General features: G+C 41.5%; 1 protein-coding gene across 1 annotated transcript in view; it reads right to left on the bottom strand.

The window, feature by feature from the left end:
• PDLIM4 (PDZ and LIM domain 4) overlaps positions 1–19,325 on the bottom strand; it is a 100,049-nt gene extending 80,724 nt beyond the window's left edge. The window contains exon 1 of the mRNA XM_070739297.1: positions 19,014–19,325. Coding sequence (XP_070595398.1) covers positions 19,014–19,106 — 93 coding nt within the window. The 5' untranslated portion in view covers positions 19,107–19,325. The remainder of the gene's footprint in view (positions 1–19,013) is intronic.
• Positions 19,326–21,705: the final 2,380 nt, after the last annotated feature.

Below are 21,705 nucleotides of genomic sequence, written 5' to 3'. Positions count from 1 at the left end.
CTCTCTCCCCCCCTCCACTTGCCCACGAGAAGAAAAAAAGCAATCTCTGCCGGGCAGCTCCCCTTGTGCCCCCGCTTTGTGCCTGCCTCTTGTCCCTCTCTTTTGGGGATTTTTTTTTCTTTTTTGTCTGAGTGCGTCTGTGTGAGCGCGAGAGAGGGAGTGCGTGTATGTGTGTGTGTGTCTGTTGCGGCTTGGGCTGGTCGGCCTCGGAGGCGGGAGAAGGCGAAGAGGTAGCAAGCGGGGAACCCGGCGGGGTGGATGGCGGCGGCGGCGTGTGTGTGTGTGGTGGCCGCCTTCAGCTTGGGGTCGCCGTCGGCGTGCTCGAAGGACGCGCCGCCGCCCGCCTTGGAGCCCTCGAAAGCCTCGTCGTCTTCTGTGCTCTGCTCGCCGCTGCTCTCCAAGCGGGGCGCTGCTCTCCAAGCGGGGCGCTGCTCTCCAAGTGGGAGCGGCGCCTTTTCTCCCCTGCGTGGATCCTGGCTAGCCGTCGCGCCTCTCTTGAAGATGGGGAGCCTGGCGACGCGCTGTTTTCCCCCACCGAGGACAATCGGGGTAAACTCTTTTGGTTGGGAACCAACCGGCCCGGTGCTCTTTTGGCTCTCTTGGGGTTTCCCCTTTGCCTGGGCAGCAGGAAGACCCAGGGAAGGTTCCTTTGGCCGCCCAACAGCTGATTTGCTCCGCAGCGCGGCAGCAGCAAGGAGCCGAAGATGGGGTTTCCCCTTTGCCTGGGCAACGGGGAAACTCCATCTTCGGCTCCTCGCTGCTTCCGTGCTGAGGAGCAGATCAGCTGTTGGGCGGCCAAAGGAACCTTCCCTGTGTCTTCCCCGCTGCCCACACGCAAACTCCACCATCTGCGCATGTGCGGCCATGGAAAAAAAAGGGCGCGCATGCGCAGATGGTGTTTTTACTTCCGCACCACTATAACACGGAAAATCGATTAGCGCGGGAGGTCTTGGAAGGTAACCCCCGCGCTAATCGAGGGATCACTGTATAATTGTTGAGAGGCAAAAAGGAAGCAGTATGCTCCCTCCCATATTTGGGTGATTTGATAGAAAAAACATACATACATACATACATACATACATACAGTACATACATACATACATACATACATATTTATGGTTCCCTTATTTCTTTATATATTCTTATTCTACGTCTTACATATTGTATTTTTTTATTATGCCAATACAATATTCTGCATATATTATATATTTGGTACCATATTATTGATATTCCCAATTTCCAAGTCATCTCTATTGTGAATTGTCTTGCTTTTCATTCTACCCATTTGTACCTTTTGTACCATGTTAAATAATATTCTGTTTCGGTTTTTTGTTTTATCTCTCTTGTCAATTTGTCCATCTTCACACACTCCAGGTTTTTCCGTATCACTTCTTCTTCTTTTGGTATGACATGAATTTTCCAATTTCGGGCATAGAGTAGCAGTTATATGAAAAATTAAGTATTGTGTTTCTTTATTATATCTTCTTGTAAATATCCCCAATAAAAATAATTCTGCTTTTGAATCCATCTCATGCCCTGTTATTTCTTCAAGCTGCTTTTTAATTTCAATCCAATAATTTCTTGCTGCTGGACAGGTCCACTGTAGTTACCATTATAAATGGTAATAACGCCCATATGATTTCTTACATTTCCACAGTTCGGTGTCATATTTGGGAACATCTTGGTAAGTCTTGCTAGTGGAAGCTGCCATCTGTAGAACATTTTGTATTAGTTTTCCTTATATGCCACTGACATAGTTAATTTCAAACTTATTTCCCAAATTCTTTGCCATTTCTCCAAAATTATGTTGTATCAAAAAAAATTTGCCCACCTGATCATTGTATCTTTGACCACTTCCATTTTATATCTTAATAAGAATTTATATATTTTCCTAATCTGCTTTTCATCCATACCTTGCAGAATCTTATTTAAGTCGTTGTTCTTTTTGGAATTCATATAATTTTATATCTCTATTATACCTGCTTTGGATTTTAGAATATGTCAACCAGTCTATGTCTACTCCCTGCTCTTTCAATTCTTGTTTAGATTTCAGATTCCCTTGTTCTATTTATCAGTTCCTTGTACCTTATTATTTTGTCTATACAGTGGTACCTCTACTTATGAACTTAATTCGTTCTGTGACCAGGTTCTTAAGAAGAAATGTTTGTAAGTAGAAGCAATTTTTCTCATAGGAATCAATGTAAAAGTAAATAGGAAAATTAGGAAAATCCAAAACTTTAAGGCTAAAAAAAAAAGCCACAGGCGGAGGAAGCGTCAGTTAAGAGGTGATTTTGGTAGCGAGATGGGGTGAAGGAAGCAGCGGGTAAGTGGTGATTTTGGAAGCGAGATGGGGCAAAGGAAGTGGCAGGCAAGAGGGGGATTTCATATGGAAGATCAGGTGAAGCAAGCGGCAGGCAAGAGAGGATTTTGGATGGAAGATCGGGCAAAGCAAGCAATATTTCTGAATTACTGTTCAATTCTGAAAAGAATCTCAGAGTAACTTGCAATTTAAAATTCAATTTTTAACAACGGAGGGAAACAAGAAGATTATAGTTTTGGAATTATTTCAAATTCCTTTGTCAGCAGGAGCCATTTGTTTACATATGATATAATAGCTTCATAACGTCCATTATGGATTCCATGATTGGCAGAGAGTTAAAATGTAATAATTGCCAACAATCTGAGCTGCTGCCTAGCTGCCATCTCTCCTTGAAGGATGAACTGAACATTTCTCCACTTTGGCAGTCCCCAAACAGATTTGGCCCATATTCTAACTTGAACTTATCTCTGCTGATTTCAACTCCACCTCCCTCCACTACACCAAATTTGGTCCCATTTCTGTTTGGTCCTCAGAATTAATCTCATGGATGGACAGATAGAAATAATTTATTCCCAATGTTTCATTGGGTGGAAAACATTGGCTGGTTCTCTAAGTGCATAGTTGCATATTTCTGCTCTCTATTTCTCCTTCTTCCACATGTCTGCCTTTATGCATATCCTTTGCAAAGTATAATCAGTGCAATTGTATATGTGTATCTGCTCTGTCTTGCAGTTTTACTTGCCCATAGTTTTTTGTATGTGTGCACTGAGAAGAATGCAGCAGAATGTATACTGTATTCTCACCTCTGAGTCACATGACTTTCAAACCCATTTACCAGCAATTAATGGCCTTAGAAGAAAGACATACTGTATTTTCTTCTGTAGAGAGTTTAAGGAAATTCAAATAAAACCTGACTTTAGTCTCTCAAATGCCTCATTGCCTCCACTAGAGATTGGGGAAGGCTGGTGAGGCAAAGCAAATTTGGGGTTTAATCACTAGTTTTCTATGGGTCACCCAACCAGGAGATAACAGGATTTATGAGGAAAAAAATTTCCCTTGACCAGGACAGGTCAAGATCTAGTTCATTTTAGACTTTTATCATTTTTGCCAGCTACTTCCCTACCCTTCTCCACTAAATCCAGTCCCACTCTGTTCAGTTTTGATAGAATTATTCTGATGAAGGATGGAGAGGCCCTTTTACATACAGTTGTGTTAGAGAGAATAATAATAGGGTAACAAAATAATCCCACTTTCCTACAAAAAAAAGACAAGCCGATCTTCAGTAAATCAGAATTGGTTTAGAAAAATGTAAATGATAGTCTGTTTAAATGACAGCTTTTGCTTGAATGGATAAATGGAAACAACAGTAAATACTGTGCTTCCTAAAAAATGCCTTTATTGTTTTTAAAATTTTTAACACTCACAACTTCTTTTTCCAGCCAGGAACCTTAGAAAATAAAACAACTGTATTTCAGCAGGCTGCCTTTAGTTGCTTTTGCATGGATTTCTGAAAACTGTCCTCTGGAAACTGACACATTTCCTTTATATTCATAGTAAAAAAAAACCATCTACTCCAGAGAGCACAAGAGCTTGCAACTAAACAGTATGGTCCTAGTTATGAATATTGCTGCTAGCCAAAAGGAATTGAATTATCCCATTAGCGAAGAGAGAAAACAAACAAAATAGGGCTTGGCATATTTATTCCTGTCATCCCCTGATGACAAAGTTATTCCTCCTCCAGCAAACCACTTGGCTTCTGGATTGAAGAAGAGATAAGAGAAGCCAACACAGAAGCTAAGCAAACCACCTAAGCTGGACACTACTGACTACAGTATTCCCTCTTCTGTGGTGATTTAAAGCAAATGTTAACTCTTTCAGTGAGTGAGTTCTAAGAAACTTTTGGTTCTGGAGAATATCAATTTCTCAAAAGATAAAATTGTACTTTAGAAAAATCAGTTATTTGTCCATTCAGTATATGGCAGAGATCCCAAACCCAAAAATTCCTCTTGAAAATATTTTGGGGGATAAGATTGGGTCCAATATCAAGTTCACAGAAGGCAATCCAAATATATTCAGAGATAATTTGAGCAAGAAAATGCTTCAAGGCAGATGTAAAACAGCAGTAGTAAATGTATTGTCCCAGCAAAGGACAAAATGACAATTCCATAGAAGGCCAATCATATTATTTACAGGAGTACACTTAACCACGTAAATCAAATACCATCTCATGTCATCCACATTCAAAGGAAAAACAGGCAAATCACTCACACCTTATGCAAAATACACACTTATTTATTTATTTATTTATTTATTTATTTATTTATTTATTTATCAGATTTGTATGCCGCCCCTCTCCGTAGACTCGTAAACAAATCTAATATTTAAGTTAATTTTAAAAAAACACAATTTAAGAAGCCAATCATACATACTGACATACCATGCATAAATTTAATAAACTTAAGATCTGTACTGCGCCCCTTAAGCATCAAGATATTCGGTATTTGTCTATTCTCAAGAAGCAACTTTATTAAGTATGAATGATTACATTCATTTATTTTATTTGTACTCCCACTTTTAGAATAGAATTTTATTGGCCAAGTGTGATTGGACACACAAGGAATTCGAGTAATCAGTATTATTAAAAGATTGTATTTTTAACTGCTTTCATTTTAGAAATATTAAATTATTGTAATCAATCTGAAAAATAGGTTTTCTTCAGTATATGTTCTCCAATATATATATGGTTTTTAAATTTCAACTTTCCTCTTCTTATGTTTGTATATCTCTATTTCTACAGTAGCTAGGTACACCTGCATCAGAAAAACAATAGTTTAAACTTTGTTTTAAAAAATGTCTGATGTCATTACACCAACATTGCAAAATGGTGTAAATTCCCCTAAGGAGCTTGAATGTTTTTGTTTCATCCAGCTTGGCAAAGACAGAAAGTGTTTAGGGTGTGGGAGATTTATTTTGTTAAGCTTCCACCAAGGTCAGGCTGGGAATGAAAAGATTATAAATAATTTCTCCTGTTTGATTTCCACTTCTGCATTGCCGGTGCCATAAACTAATTGAAGTAATTAATAAGAGGCATGACATTAAAATGGCTCTAATTATCTGTGTGCCAAAATGTAATGGATTGAATAAACAAAGAATATTTTACAATTATGTCCAAAATGATATAAATCTAAACCAACCTTTTCTCCCTTGAATACCACCAGCCCACTGTGAGGTTATTTAAAGTAACTTGGGTTTTCTATAGCAAATTCAGAGTGTGTTAATTGGAGATGGTTAAACTGGGGGATTAATATTCTGTAACACATCTGTGGCAGGGGTGAAATGTTCCTGGTTTGTGCAGGCCAATTGGTCATCCTAGAGCCGGTGTGAGGCTTCCCCTATCTGCCCAGAAGCCACTATTCAAGTTCTTTTACCATCTGCACATATGCAAAGCATTCTGCACATGCACAGAGGGTAAAAGAACCCAAATGGCGACATCCAGGTGGGTGGGGGAAGCCTTGCACTCTGATCACTACCGTCTCTATGATGACCAACCAGCTCGCCTGAACTGGCAGCATGTCACCCCTGATCTGTGATATCTTAGATTGAAAGGTTTCCCCACTGTGCCACATTATGAAACAAACAAGATTCAGTCACAAAATTCAGGTTGTATAATAAAGCTAAACTATATTTTTTGCTGTAGAAGAGCAAATCTAAGAAAGAGCCTTATCAAATACTTCTTAAGACAGGCAAGGAACTGGAAAAAATAACTTTTATTTTCAGTATTTTGTCATTCTACCTACATTAAAACAAAACATTTTAACATTATATTCAGCTATTGAATTCAGCTATATTCAGCTATTGAAACTTCCACAACTTTTATGGTATCCTTATGGGTCAGCTATAGGGAATGAGAAGCATGGTGTTGCTGTGGTTCTCCTCCTTTCTTCATGGCAAGGTTTAGATGAACCCACTGGAAGAAGTAACATTAACAGACTGAAGCAGTGTCCATCAATAATTGGATAACAAAACAGTGCAATTAATGTTTTGTCCAAGTGTCTGGAAGCTCTTGAGGGAAACAGGGAGGAACAGGCTTAGATTAGATCAAATAAAACTAAGCGGCCAAGGGTGTTATGTCCGCCTGGAACAGGGGATCCATTTTTTGTACTATCCCACTTGGCAATCTCAAAGATGGCACTTATGGTCAGGAAAGCCTTTGCACATGTGTAGTAATATGCCAAGTGTGCTTTAGAGATTTCCTCATGTTCTCACCTGTTCTGGTCACTTTTTAGGTGGCCATGGCACAAGGTCAAGATATTTGAAGGATCCCATGTCTTCTATGGTGCTATCCATCTTTTGATAGATTTGATTTGCTTCAGATCCTGGACATGGGGTGAGTTACCATCAGTATGCTGATGACACTCAGCTATACATCTCCACCCCATGCCTATTCAGTGAAGCAGTGGAAGTAATGTATCGGTATCTAGAGGCTTTTAGGATTTGGATGGGTGTCAAAAAGCTCAGACTCAACTCTGACAAGACGGAGTGGCTGTGGGTTTTGCCTCACAAGGATAACCCCATCTGTCAACCATTACTTGGGGGGGAGTTTTTGACCTCCTCAGAGAGGGTCCACAACTTGGGTGTCCTCCTCGATCCACAGTTGACTTTAGAACACCATCTTTCAGCTGTGGCGAGGTGGGCATTCGCCCAGGTTCACCTGGTGGGCCAGTTGCAGCCCAATCTGGATAGAGTGTTTCTACTCACAGTCACTCATGCCCTTATCACCTCGAGGTTCGACTACTGTAATGCTCTCTACATGGGGCTACCTTTGAAGAGTGTTCAGAAACTACAAATCATGCAAAATGCAGCCATGGGAGCAGTCATGGGCCTCCCTAGGTATGCCCATGTCCCTAACGCAATTCAAAGTGTTGGCTATAACCTATAAAGCCCTACATGGTTTCAGACCAGATTACTTCTGCCTTCTGCCGCATGAGCCCCAGTGACCGGTCAAGTCCCACAGAGTGGCCTTCTTCAGGTCCTGTTGACTAGACAATGTTGCTTGGTAGGGCCTAGGGGAAGAGCTTTCTCTGTGGGAGCTCCGGCGCTCTGGAACCAGCCCCCCCCCCCGAGATTCATACTATCCCCAACCTCCTTGCCTTCCACAAGAACCTGAAGAGTCATTTGTGCTATCAGGCCTGGGGGCATTAGATGTTAGTCCCCTGGCTGATGAATGTAATGAATGTTTGAATGGGAGAGGCTGGTTTTTAAGGAACCTGAGTCTTAGATTAGTTAGTTTTATCCTTAAAATTGGATTAGGATATTTCTATTGGTTTTTTCTATATGTTGTAAGCCATCCCGAGTCTTCGGAGAGGGGCAGCATATCAATCAATCAATAAAACAAACAAACAAACAAACAAACAAACAAAATGTTAATTTATCAGGACCCAGGAAGTGGGCCTTCTCTGTTACTGCACCTGCCCTTTGAAACAGCCTTCCCTGGAGATTCATAGGGTTCCAACCCTGCCTGCCTTCAGGTGTCCTTTGAAACCCTGTTTTTTCTTTCAGGCTAGGATAGTTCAATGGTCCCTTTAAACTGGAGGGAGATGTTGAAGGGTAGTTTTGTTTCCTAGGCTAGTTGCTTTATGGATGCTTTAATTTTTTAAAAAATGAAATAACTTGAATCATTTTGTAAGTGAAACTAATAACAGCAATTGCAGAACCAAAACTGTGATGTGAACCAACACAATACTCAGCCATAGAGACAAACTTTGAAGGACTACAATCGTAAATATTTTGGGGGAGGGAACCATTAAAACATACAAGGCTAATATTTTTCAAGCTGTACAACATGACAGAAATATACACAAAATATTTGAATAAACCTGAATAAGATGGAGCTGCATCTGTTTGCTAAGAGATTACTGTAATGCGGGATTTAATGGATCATTTCTACAGGTGGGGCACATACCTAACTGATGTTTGCATTGTGAATAACTCAGAAAGCTATTCAAGACCAAAGTTGTCATCTTTATTTAACCACATGTAGACTACACAGATACTGACTCCTTAACAACATGATTAGTATACAATTTCTAATGATTTTAAGATACTCATGTTATCCAGGAGTTATTAAAAATACCTAAGTGAAGGGGAGGATCCCTGCCATTTATGACATTATGTCCGCAGGTGGTGTAAATGGTAGCATACCCAGAGGCCTCCATTGTATAAATATTTCAATTCCATACTTGGACACAGCTGGTTTAATTGATTCTCAGCCACAATTTACTGGAGTGAGATTGGTCTCTACTGCCTGTATTGTGAGTAACTCTCATAATAATAATAATAATAATAATAATAATAATAATAATAATAATAATAATAATAATAATACTTTGTTGTCATTGTATACACAGCATACCCATGCAACAAACTTCGTATGATGCCAAGACCAATTTCAACATACATAACAATCCAAAAGAACATACTCAACCCGTGACAATTTCTTACCTGAACCATCCAACATCCACACAACAAACCAAGTAGTATTGTCCAGTAGTTCACTGATGGTCACCCTCTACTACATTGTTAAGTGCAATTATAGCTCTGGGATAAAAACTGTTCAGAACACGTGTGGTTCGAGTTTTAATTGTTCTGTATCTTCTGCCAGAAGGCAGCAGTCCAAAAAGATTGTAAGCAGGATGAGAAGAATCTCTGAGAATGTTGTGCACCTTTCTAAAACAGCGAGGTGTGAAGATATCATCCAGGGCTGGTAGCTGAAGCCTAATGATATTCTGAGCAGTTCTAATGATTCTCTGTAAAGCTTTTTTATCTGCTAAGAAGCTGCTCCATAATTAATTACACCTGAATACTACAAAGTAGAGACTGCAGATGGTGGTCTTTGGTAAACAGGGAGTGGAAGGCATTGTAAGTAAATGAAAAGGCTGGAATTGTTGCATACCAGAACTTAATATTAGAGAGAATTATATATGGCAGTAAATAAATGTACCTTTTTCACAGAGGTAAAGAAAAATAAATAGCACATTAGAGCAGGAAAAAAAAATACTGCAGGCACATATTAGTTTTTAATCTCTCAGCTTTTGTTATTGTGGCAATAATGGGAATATTATCAAATTTATTTTATCATAAATTAGCCTAATATTACAACTATTTCATACAAAAATATATAAATCAGTCTTTTTCAAACTTGGCAACTCTAGGATTTATGGAGTTCAACTACTAGAATTCCCCAGAGCCCACACATCTGAAAGTTGCCAGATATGAAAAATATACATATAAATGGATAACCTTAAAACACTGTTGTTATTACACAGCAACTACTCTAATAAAAGCAACAAATGTAGAAAGAAGGAGGAACAAGGAAGCAATGAAGGATATCTAGCATAAAAGTTACCATAACAAAAATATGGCTTAGTGTGAAATCTTGTCTTAGATTCTAGACTGGCTGCTCACTAACTCTTCAAGTATTTTAGGGGGAAACTATACTCAATTTATCAAGGAAATGCATAAATAGTAGGCTCCATCACATTATTCTCAAGCCCAGCAGGTTTTGAGGCTTGTAATTTTGTTGCCCTTTGCAGAATAGTGTGGATACTTGAACCAAGTCTCAGGGAAAACTAATAGCAACATGTCAGAGCAATAGTATTTAAAACAAGCATGACTGAATTCTTCTCTAACAACATTTCACACTCATTTACTTAGCATGTTAGCGCAACTATCTACCATATTTTTCAGAGTACAGTGGTACCTCATAATACGAACCCCTCGTCTTACGAACAACCCGAGATACGAACCCGGGGTTCAGAATTTTTTTGCCTCTTCTTACAAACTTTTCCCTTCTTATGAACCCGCCGCCACAGCCGCTGAGAAGCTTCACCACCCGGCTGTCGCTTTTTGAAACAGCTCGGGGGCTTCTCAGCGTCCTCCTGAATCCGAACGCCAAACCCGAACTTCCGGGTTTGGCGTTCGGGAGGCCGCCGAGAAGTCCCCCGGCTGTTTCAAAAGATGACAGCTGGGTGGCGGGGCTTCTAGGCGGCCTCCTGAACACCGAACCCAGAAGTTCAGCAAAAGTTCGGGTTCGGGAGGCCGCCGAGAAGCCCCGCTGCCTGGCTGTCACCTTTTAAAACAGCCGGGGGGCTTCTCGGCGACCTCCCGAACACTGAACCCGGAAGTTTGGGTTTGGCATTCAGGTTCAGGAGGATGCTGGGAAGCCCCCCAGCTGTTTTAAAAGGTGACAGCCAGGCGGCGGCGTTTTTTTTGCATTTTTTTTTCATTGCACGGATTAATTGATTTTACATTGTTTCCTATGTGAAACAATGTTTCGTCTTACGAACTTTTCATCTTACGAACCTCCCCCGGGAACCAATTAGGTTCGTAAGACGAGGTATTACTGTATAAGATGCACCCTTTTCATCCCTAAAAGAAGCTGAAAATTCAAGTGTGTCTTATACTCTGAATAGCTTTTTTCGAAGCTCCCCCCCCTCCAGCCCTAACTAGGTGCTAACAATCTTCCCAGCTTTATCTTGCAAGTTCTTTCATTGTTACTGTCTGTGAAGAATGTTTTCCAAGCTCTAAGTCTTTGCAGAATTTTTTTCATTACTCTAACTTGCTCCAAGTAAGTTTCTTTCCAGCCCTAACCAGGTGCTAAACATTTAGAATCAACAATGGTGGGAAATGAAAATGAAGAAAATGAAAAACAAGAAGACTACAAAGATGAAAAGAGAAGTGAAAATAAAAAACAGACTGATGATTACACTGGGATTTACAGTGATTACACTGGGATTTACACTGGGATTTACAGTGATTTATAAGCATTGGTATCAGAGGAAGCAATTTAATATGATGGGGTAATAGGAAGAAGAGACTATGAGGAATTGATAGTAGACCTACACTAATACTATATTCCAAAGGGAGAAAAGGTATTTTGAAAAAAAGTTATTGCTACAAAAATAAAAGAAAGTAAAAGAAAAAGTTAAGAGAAGGGGTTGGAAGGGAAAAATTTACAAGAAATAGAATATTTGAGAGATTAAAAGAGAATGGATGATAGAGGGTGGAATGTCATCAATTTTTTTGAATTATTGTTTTATAGTTAATTGTGTTAACAATATTAGTTGTGTATAAATTTGTATAATTAATCAGCACAATTATTTAGTTAAAAGGTTTTTATAGGTTAATAATTCTATATTAGATTGGTACACGTGGATTGAAAATGGATTAAGATTAGATGTACTCAGTGAAGGATAAGAGGGAGGAAGAGGAAATAGAAAGGAAATGGGGAGAGAGGAAGGAAGTAGGAAAGAGGGAGAGAGGGAGAAAGAAAGTAGAGGGAAGAGAGGAAGATGGAGGTGAGTAGTATGAAATATAGAAGGAAAGCAGATGGAAGATATAAGTATAAAAGGAGCAAATTAAGGATATACTGTACTGTATCTTTAGCATTTTGGACAGAAATGTATTACTATGGATGTCTTGATATTATGGTATATATATGGAAGTTTGTGTAAATTTGGTGAAAAAATAAAATAAAAATATTTATCCACTACAATAATTTCTGCTATTAAAATCCCAGTTTAAAACATTGAGTATTTAAGGGAGAAAGCCTATCTAAATTAGTAGCCTTTGCAAATAAAAATCCAAGTTAATTACTTGTTATAATTGTTCTGAAAATTTTCATTCCCCCCCTTATTCTTTTTAACTTGCTGCAGTGAATTATTGTAAAATCATTTGCTGAAATCACTTTGCAGATTGTAGATGGGGAATTACCCTTAACTGTTTTCTCTGTGCAAAGGCTTGACAACCAATAACAAATAATATAAACAAAGCATTTCTCTTCAAAGAGAAAAACAGTTCTTTTCAGACCTAAGATACAGAAAGATGCAAAGTACAGTTTTGCTACATTAAGCATATTAAGACAAAGTGCAATACTCTTACATTTTTACAGTATACGGAATATCTATGGTATATGGCTTTGATAGATTACATTCACCTTTTCTTTCTCAAGTAATATTATAACAGAAATGTCTAACATGGACGTTTTTCAGGACAGACTAGTAGGTTCTTACAGTATTATTTTTTGCATTCAAGATCAAATATTCTCAGATATACCTGCTATTTTTATATATTTCCTTACTTTCCTTACTTACATCATATGCAATAAAATTAATCATATTCATATTCATTGTCATGTATTCAAATGAATAGACTTATATGTAAAACAGTATATTGGAAATAGTCTTCCAAGCTGATAACTCATCAAGCTGTCAACAATGCCGTTCATCTTTGGATGTACAAATGGTACATTGACACATAGTGCAGGTCTTGACCCACACTAAGCCTTCTAGGGCATTCATCACCAGAGATTCTATGTCACTGATGGCAAACCTTTTTTTCTTCGGGGGGGACCAAAAGAGTGGGGGCCACGCAAGTACCCACACCCATAATTCAGTGCCTGGGGAGGGTGAAAACAGCTTTCCTCGCCCCCCATGGAGACCGCAAATGGCCTGTTTCCCAACTTCTGGTGGGTCTAGTAGGCTCATGTTTCTCCCTCCCTGGGCTCCAAAAGCTTCCCTAGAACTAGGGGAGGGTAAAAATGCCCTTCCCCATCCCCCAGAGGCCAAAAGCGCCCTGCCAATGCCTCTGGGTGAGCCAAAAATCAACTGGTTGGCACACACATGCAGGTTGGAGCTGAGCTAGGGCAATGGCTCATGTGCCAGCAAATATGGCTCCGCATGCCATAGGTTCACCATCACTGTTCTATGTGATCTGCTTAATGATTGCAATGGGGAAAGCAGAAATTGTGGTCATTAAGTATGACAATCACATGGATACTTCACTTGATGATCACCATGACATATGACTGTAATGGGCAGGCTCCATCATAAATCCAGGAATACCCGTATAATCAATTATTACACAGATTTGATTATTTTTCCCTAAGCAAAGAAGTTTGCCGTTGTTATTATTAAATATCATTCATTACTTTCTTCCAATTTCTCCAAATTATCAGGTTTGTTTGAAATGTCATTCATCTCTCCTAGGGTACTTTATACCATCTGAAAATTTAATAAACTTTTCTTCTACAATCTCAATCAAACAGTGGAGCAGGCAGGAGGAGTATGCAGTGGGTCCCATCTTCTAACAAGTTCCAGCTGGGAAAACCTTTTTCTTCTATGACCCCTACTCTCTGGAACATCACTCCCCCTGAGTTGAGGTTCTTCAAGAAGGCCCTTGAAAACATGCCTTTTTTCATCAGCCTTGGGGATTCCAGGGTGCAAGGCGGCTGTATGAGATTAAGTGATGTTTGCTCTCCTGGTTTCTTGGGGTTTACTTGTTGTTTTATTTATTTTGCATGATTACTTTATGTTTATTTTATTTTGGTTTGTTGGCTTTGGATTCTTGTGGAGCTTTTAAATGTGTTGTGTTGTACTCAGACCAGAGATATGAGTTTGTGGGAAGGGTGGCTTGATAAATATGGTAAATAAATAGGTAATAAAATATTGAAAAGTAGGCTACCTAAAATATTTTTATGGCACCACACCCACTCTCTTTTTCCAATTTGGCAAGGAGCCACTGATGGTTTGCAATCTATGTATTATTTTCAGACCATATTGTTAAGCAACCACCTGATTTTGCTACACTAGCCAGGCAGCTAAAATTAATCTGACACAATTTGTTCTCAACAAATCACTGCTCCTGGTAATTGCTGCATTGTTTTCCATGTGAGTTATACTATAGACAGTGAAGGGCTATCAAAATTTGTACTACCACACTGTGACCGTGGCTTATGCAGGACGCCCTGCATTTTCTTTCAACATCTTTCAGTGCAAATTGGGTGCTCTGGGGTGGAGCTCCATTTTTGCTACCTCACCGCATTCCCCTCCCCCTGTCCGGGCAGTAGCCCACCCCTGACCATCTCTTGATGTTTGGTTCTAAATTGCTGATCTAAGCCTTCATGGATTCTAGAATGTTCCCAAGTATCAACATCATACTGGTTTGTAGTCTGCTATATTTTCTTTTGAATCTTTTTAACATCATGGTCAATAATTCTCTCCTCCAGTTGCTTGGCAGCATCCATTCTCCAACAATCCTCAAATATAAGAGTTCAACCCTTCCCTCAGCTACTTCTTTTAATACAGTACCCTAGGATACAATTATCTAGTCCTAAAGTTAAACTCAAAGGTATATATATACAGTGATCCCTCGATTATCGCGAGGGTTCCGTTCCAAGACCCCTCGTGATAATCGATTTTTCGCGATGTAGGGTTGCGGAAGTAAAAACACCATCTGCGCATGCGCACCCTTTTTTTCATGGCAGCGCATGCGCAGATGGTGGAGTTTGCGTGGGCGGCGGGGAAGACCCAGGGAAGGTTCCTTCGGCCGCCCAGCAGCTGATCTGCTCGGTAGCGCAGCAGCAGCGAGCAGACGAAGATCGGGGTTTCCCCTTTGCGTGGGCGGCGGGGAAACCCCGATCTTCGTCTGCTCGCTGCTGTTGCGGCCGCCCAGCAGCTGATCTGCTTGGTAGCGCAGCAGCAGCGAGCAGACAAAGATCAGGGTTTCCCCGCCGCCCACGCAAAGGGGAAACCCCGATTCGGCTCCTCGCTGCTACCCGCGCTGCCAAGCAGATCAGCTGCTGGGCGGCCGCAGCAGCAGCGAGCAGACGAAGATCGGGGTTTCCCCGCCGCCCACGCAAAGGGGAAACCCCGATTCGGCTCCTCGCTGCTACCGCGCTGCCGAGCAGATCAGCTGCTGGGCGGCCGAAGGAACCTTCCCTGGGTCTTCCTCTCTGATGCCCCCGCCCGCCCGCCCCGCCACCCGCCGCCCGCCAGCAAGAGGGGGAGAGATAGAGAAAGAGAGAGAAGGAAAGAAAGAGATGAGAGGGAGGAAGAGAGTGTGAGAGAGGAAGAAGCAAGATAGAGAAAGAGAGAAAGAAAGAAAGATGAGAAAGGAAGGAAGAGTGACGTCATCGGGTGGGAAAAATCGCGATATAGCGTTTCGCGAAGAACGAGATCGCGAAAATCGAGGGATCACTGTACCTTAATTTTCAAATTCAGCAAAATAACATGTGACATATATGTGTGTGTGTGTGTGTGTCACATGTTATTTTGCTGAATTTGAAAATTAAGGGAGACTAGGATAGATCTATTTCGGCCTTATTTTGGCCTCATCATCTAGCCATACCCACTGGGACTTGAACCTGCAACCTTTGTCTTGTAAGGCAGTGAATTATCCTCTAGGCTACAGTATCCAATCCCTTCAGCTCTGCACCAGGGAAGGGTTACATATTTTTTGTATCGAATCAAACAAAACAAATATATATATTTGTTTTCGTAGATTTTCACGGGTACAGGTATGACGGTCTTGGTATATTCGGGTCTCTTCCTGTGAAGGATTTAGAAATGTTTGCCCTAGAACAAGGACAGAAGCACCAGCCTGAAGATGACGAGTGGGACCTCGTCGAAACGTCGCCAGAAATTTCTAAATCCTACACGGGAAGAAACCCGACTACAGTGGTCCCTCGATCATCGCGAGGGTTCCGTTCCAGGACCCCACGCGACGATCGATTTTTCGTGAAGTAGCGGTGCGGAAGTAAAAACACCATCTGCGCATGCGCAGATGGTGTTTTTACTTCCACCGCAGCAGCAAGGAGCCGAAGATTGGGGTTTCCCCGCCGCCTCGCTGCTGCCGCTTGTCCGCGCGCCGCCCGGCCTTCCCCCGCCCACCCCGTTGCTCTTATTGCTTCCCAGCTGGGAAGCGGGCCCCCGCGCGCGCGCCGCCCGGCCTTCCCCCACCCACCCCGTTGCTCTTATTGCTTCCCAGCTGGGGAAACTCCACCATCTACGCATGCGTGGCCATAGAAAAAAAGGGCATGCATGCGCAGATGGTGTTGTTTACTTCCGGGTTGAAAACTCGCGATATAGCCCTTTCGCGATGCTCGAGGACGCGAAACTCGAGGGATCACTGTATACCAAGACCGAAATGTATATATATATACAAGGCCGAAATGGTGCCATCCTAGTCTCCCTTAATTTTAAAATTTCAGCAAAAAACATGTGATACATACATACATACATACATACATACATACATACATACATACATAATGCTGTCAGTGTAAAATATAAACCTACCCTGTCATTCTGCTCTTCCTAAGTACAACTCATAGTTTTGTTGATGACTGAACTAAAACAAAGTTAAATAGCTCTGCCCCTTCTTTGTCATTTATTAGCATTTTTCCTTCTGCATTGGGCAGCTATTATAGTGATGGATTTTGAAGAGGTTTTAAGACGTCCTGCTTTATTTTTAACCTTTTTTTTACTAATTTCATCTAATTCTGAATTTTGGCTTGCCAGTTATCAGCACTATAGTTCTGGGCTACCTGCTTTTCCTTTGTGATCTGGTTTTTCCCCCCCTCTCCTTTTTTTTTAATTTTTGTCTTTTTTTTCTTCCCCAAATCTTCCTTTAACTATTTTTTAATGTAGTCACACTAGCTTATTTTGCTGTCCTTCATTTTTTTCCTTTGCATTGGAATAGTTTGTGAATGTAATTTATTGCCTTTCTCCTGCTTTTGAGCTCCTTTGCTATTAATTTCTCTTGCCAGAGGTTTTTTTTTACTAATCTTTACCCAGACTGTTTTCAGATCCACTTTTTTCATTCAAATATTTGTGTGCTCAGTTGATTCTGCTCAATGTTAGTTTCCCTTAAAATCAAGAACTCAAACATTACATAGTAACTTTCCTATAATATCAGGTTTATACTGTGCCAGCTAATATGCTGTTATTATAAAACCATGCACATTTAAAATTAAAATGACCAGATCGTTATTCTTCCCCATTTTAACTTTCATCATGAGAGAACAACATTTCACAAAAATCTTTCAGAAACAAAACGTCATGACCAGTACTTGTTTATTGTGTGCATTAAGCATCTTAATAATGAACACTAATTATTTTAATGGGGTAATTGTGCAATGTAATCCTGTTATCTTTCTCAGCAGAAAATGCCACTGAATTTTGACATAGTCTATTTAATATGTTTAGGATTATAAGCTGCCCGACATATTGAATGTTTTGAATGAATGTTTTTTAAAGTGTTTTAGAATTCAATTTTTAAAAAAAATTGTATTAATTGGATCTATTGTATTGTTACGTCTACTATATATGCTGTGAGCCACCCTGAGTCCTCAGAGAGGGGCGACATACAAATCCAATAAATAAATAAATAAATAAATAAATAAATATTCAAGTCCCACTGCTTTTGGGAAAACATAGTTTTAGTAATCACACCTAGGACCTGCCTATTGGAAATTTAAAGGAGTTTAGGAAATGATTTCATTAAACATAAGACAATAATTTTTGTGACTAATATGTCCAGGGGGAAATTCTCTGCCTTCCCAAATGTGATGACCCAAGGCGTGTGTGTGTGTGTGTGTGTGCGTGCACGTGTGGTCTCTCTGTGTGTGTGTCTCTGCCCACTTATTGATGGGTCTGTTTCCTGCAAGTTTTCATTTCCCTCTCTCCAAGAAACTTGCCTGCACATTCCTTAAAAAAAAAAGTGCACTGTTAAACTCTAATGCCACTCACTGCTAATTCACTCAGCAGCTTGCTTTCTCTTTCTAAAGTCTTCCTTTCCAGCCTAGGCACTGGAGTGAAGATGGATGTATGGAGGGATGGATGGAGAGAGAGTGGGAGGGAGGGAGGGACGGAGAGAGAGAGGGAGAGAGATGGAGAGGGAGTGAGGGAGACAGGGAGAGAGAGTGGGAGGGACGGAGGGACGGAGAGAGAGAGGGAGAGAGATGGAGAGGGAGTGAGGGAGACAGGGAGAGAGGGGGAGGGAGAGAGGGAAGGAGAGGGGGGGAGTGAAAGAGAAAGAAGGAGGGAGAGGGAGGGAGGGAGAGGGAGAGAGAGAGAGAGGGAGAGGGAGGGAGAGAAGGAGAGAAGTGGGAGGGAGAGAGGGAGAGAGAGGGAGGGAGGGAGTGAAAGAGAGAGAATGAGGGAGGGAGGGAAGGGAGGGAGGGAGGGAGAGAATAAAAACTGCCCCAAAGTTCAGCGCCTTGCAGATCTGAGACGGCTCTTCACAGCATCCAAATCAGACGGGGATCTGCCTAAAATCGCACGCCAAGCATCTTTGCTTTCTCGCAGGGGCGTTTACACTCCCGGCGCCCTCCCGTTTCTCGTCCCGCTTGTTCTCCACAAGCAACGAAAAGCCGCAACGGCGGGAGCGCCAGAACGCTGAGCTGGCCGGCCGGCCGGCCAGTAACAAGTGCCTCCCGCAGGGTCGACAAGAGCCCCAGAGGGCCTTTGAAGTGCATCGCCACTTTTCTGTTTGGTGGGCGGGCTGTCTGTCTGTCTGGGGCTTTCCAGGTTGCCACGAGCTGATGTCATGGTGCCCGGTGGACGCCGATGGACAAAGGCTACTTAAAAGAACAACAACAAAGACACCTCAGTCCCCTGATAACCTTTGAACGAAACCAGGCGGGTACAAACGTGCTTTCTTGGCACCGAGGCCCGCACGCTTTCTCCCCCCCCCCCACCCTCTACCAGTCTGCCCAAAACGGCGCTGCGACGCGAGTGCTGACCAAAAGTGCCAATTCCCGCCTCGGTCGCCTTGAGGCGCTTCTCCAACCTCCATCCATCCCCCCGCCGGCGCTCAGAGCAGGGAGAGACGCGGGTTTTTCCCTCACACTTACCCGGGAAATAGTCAGCGGGGTGCTAAAATCTTTCCCTCCGACCAGGCGGAACCCCCAGGGCGAAGGACCGTTCAGAGCCACTGTCTGGGGCATGGCGGGGGCTCTTTCCAAGCCAGAAAGAAAAGCCGGACGAGAAGAGCGCGCGCCTGGCCAGCCGGCTGCAAACAACTCGCAAAGCAACTTCTCTCCTCAGCTCGGCTCCCCTCTCTCTCTTTTTTTTTGCCTCTGCTGCTTTTCTAATCCAGTTAAAGCGCCTGCTAATCTCCGGTCCGGCCTGACGTCTCTCTCGGCTTCCCCGTACAGGGTGAGAGGGAGGAGGAGGAGGAGGAGGAACAGAGGGCAGAGAAAGAGAGAGGCGGGGCCCTTCACGCTCAGGGCGGGCGGGAATCCAACTTTCTCCTTGGGCCCTTCTGCAGAACGAGCCGTGGGGTAAAGATATTCCTTGATTAGGCTTGGGGAGGGATTTTTGTTTTTTTTAATTCACAGAAACAACTTTTTTTCTTTTGAGGGTTCCTGCTGTTCTTTTATACCTGAGTCAATTGCTAACTAGTGCTCAAATTACAAAGGAGAGAGGGAAGAAAGGAAAGGAGGAATGGGAGAGAGAGATAGGAAGAAGAGAGAAGGAAAGAAGGAGAGGGGGAGAGGGGAGAAAGGGAAAGAGGGAAGGAAGGAGAGAAAGAGAGAGAGAGAGAGAAGGAGAAGTGGGGGAAGGGAAGGAAGGAGAGAGAGAAAGAAGGGGAGGGGGAGGAAGGGAAGGAGAGAGGGAAGTAGAGAGAGAGAGAGAGCTCTCAAACCTCAGGTTCATATGCTTTCCCTAACTGAAGAGCAACTTTCTAAGGAAAGCATAGAAAAAACAACAATCACAAAGAACACAGTAGAGCCTGCCTTTGTTTCCTCTTCAATTCCAGCAATCTTGACTTACATTTCTTTCTAGGTAAACAAGTCACTGGTAGAGCCCCCTCTGCCAATGTATGGATTGGTTTTATTTACACAATATTGTACAAATCGTTACAAGCAGTGGGAACTCTGAGGGGTTAACAGAAGAATGGAAAATAAAATGTTTCCCCTTACTTTTTATACTCTTGTCTATCTAAAATGATTATCTATTTTTAGGAGTCTTTGAGAGAGCTGCAACTAAGGCAAAACTGGACCCAGATCCCATCTCAATATTCTGAGTAGTGTTTTGGTGAGGGGGAGATTGAATAAAAAAGATCTGACTTCCATGTGTTGGGATTTATAGTATCCTAGATTAGAAAGGGTCCCAAATAATGGGACTTAAATATTAAGGTTATAGCCTGCTACACTAAATAGTATAATAGTATTTTCCTCATTTGAACGTCTCTCACTTAAAAACTTGCTACAGCAACATGTTGTTCAGTTTGTCCCCATGATGTTACTTTCATCTTATCTTTGGTCCTGAATAGGATGGTTTAGTCATCCTTAGATGTTCTGATGGTAAAGCTACATTTCTCCTATTCCTGCAAGCCTTCCTCATTCTATAACTATGGTAGTGAAATATCTCAATAAACTTCTGAAAACAGTCTCCCCCATTGATTTGTCCTTTCACCTTGGTCAGCTATGCAATGGACGTCTCTCTCCCTCCCTCCCTCCCTCCCCCTCCTCTCTCTGTGTTTACGTGTATTTGTGTGTGACACAATTTACAGCTTTTCATCTGTAGTGATACAGCAGTGGCCTAAGTTATTTTGCTGCTCCACAGGAAAGTGACCCTCATACACAATGCCCTTGAAACCAGGCCACTTTCTAAGTAGTTTTGTACTTATTAAACTGCTGCAACATTCTTCTGTCTGAGATGAGACAGTTCCTATTTTTTTAATTGATTCTCTTGTAACAATTAACTGTATTAATAAAGTTTAGCCTCCAGCATTTCAAAAATAAAAGTAGAACATGGTTATAACAGTTCAGTTTAAATTCCAAAGGTTATTGTTCGAACTTTTTCCACAACTCCACCACTTGCATGCATCATTACATAATTCAGTATCTGTGCTCCACCTCCTGCATTGTTTACATTTACCTGCCCTTCTCTGTTTATTCTATTACCAGTTTGGTTAGGCTTGAAAAAGAAGGCTGGTGGTTTGCCCAAGAAACTGTGACATGGAGCCAGTCATTATTATTTCTAAATTTAGCCAAATTGTCCTGTGAACAACAATAGGGTTGAAGGAAGAAAATAATTGTATACATGGCTTTTATATTTAAAAAAAAAAAATTATCAAATGTAGTCTCTCTCTCAAGAGTATATAAAAATACAATACATTAATAAAGATACAATGCATCAGGAAAAAGGTCACGGTGAAACAAGGAGTTTGTTTGTTTGTTTGTTTGTTTGTTTGTTCGTTAATTTATTTATTTATTTACTTACTTACTTACTTACTTACTTACTTACTTACTTACTTACTTACTTACTTACTTACTTACTTATTTAAGTTGAAAGGGACCTTGCAGGTCATCAAGTCCAACCCCCTGCTCAAGCAGGAAACCCTACACCACCCCAACCAGATGGCAGTCCAATTTTCTTCTCAATGTGTCAAGTGATGGAGCATTCACAACCTCTACTGGCAGGCTTATTAAATCACTTGCAAGTTAAAAGGTGGAAGGAGACATTCACGGCACCAACTATACCCCTCTCTGAGACCCATATGCAAGTTGGCAAAGCCAGGTTTTCAGACTTTCAAAA

This window comes from Erythrolamprus reginae, chromosome 2, assembly GCF_031021105.1.
Source record: "Erythrolamprus reginae isolate rEryReg1 chromosome 2, rEryReg1.hap1, whole genome shotgun sequence".
Classification (NCBI taxonomy): domain Eukaryota; kingdom Metazoa; phylum Chordata; class Lepidosauria; order Squamata; family Dipsadidae; genus Erythrolamprus; species Erythrolamprus reginae.
The sequence above is the reverse complement of the archived record's forward strand: the minus strand, read 5'-3'. Positions and strand labels throughout refer to the sequence as shown.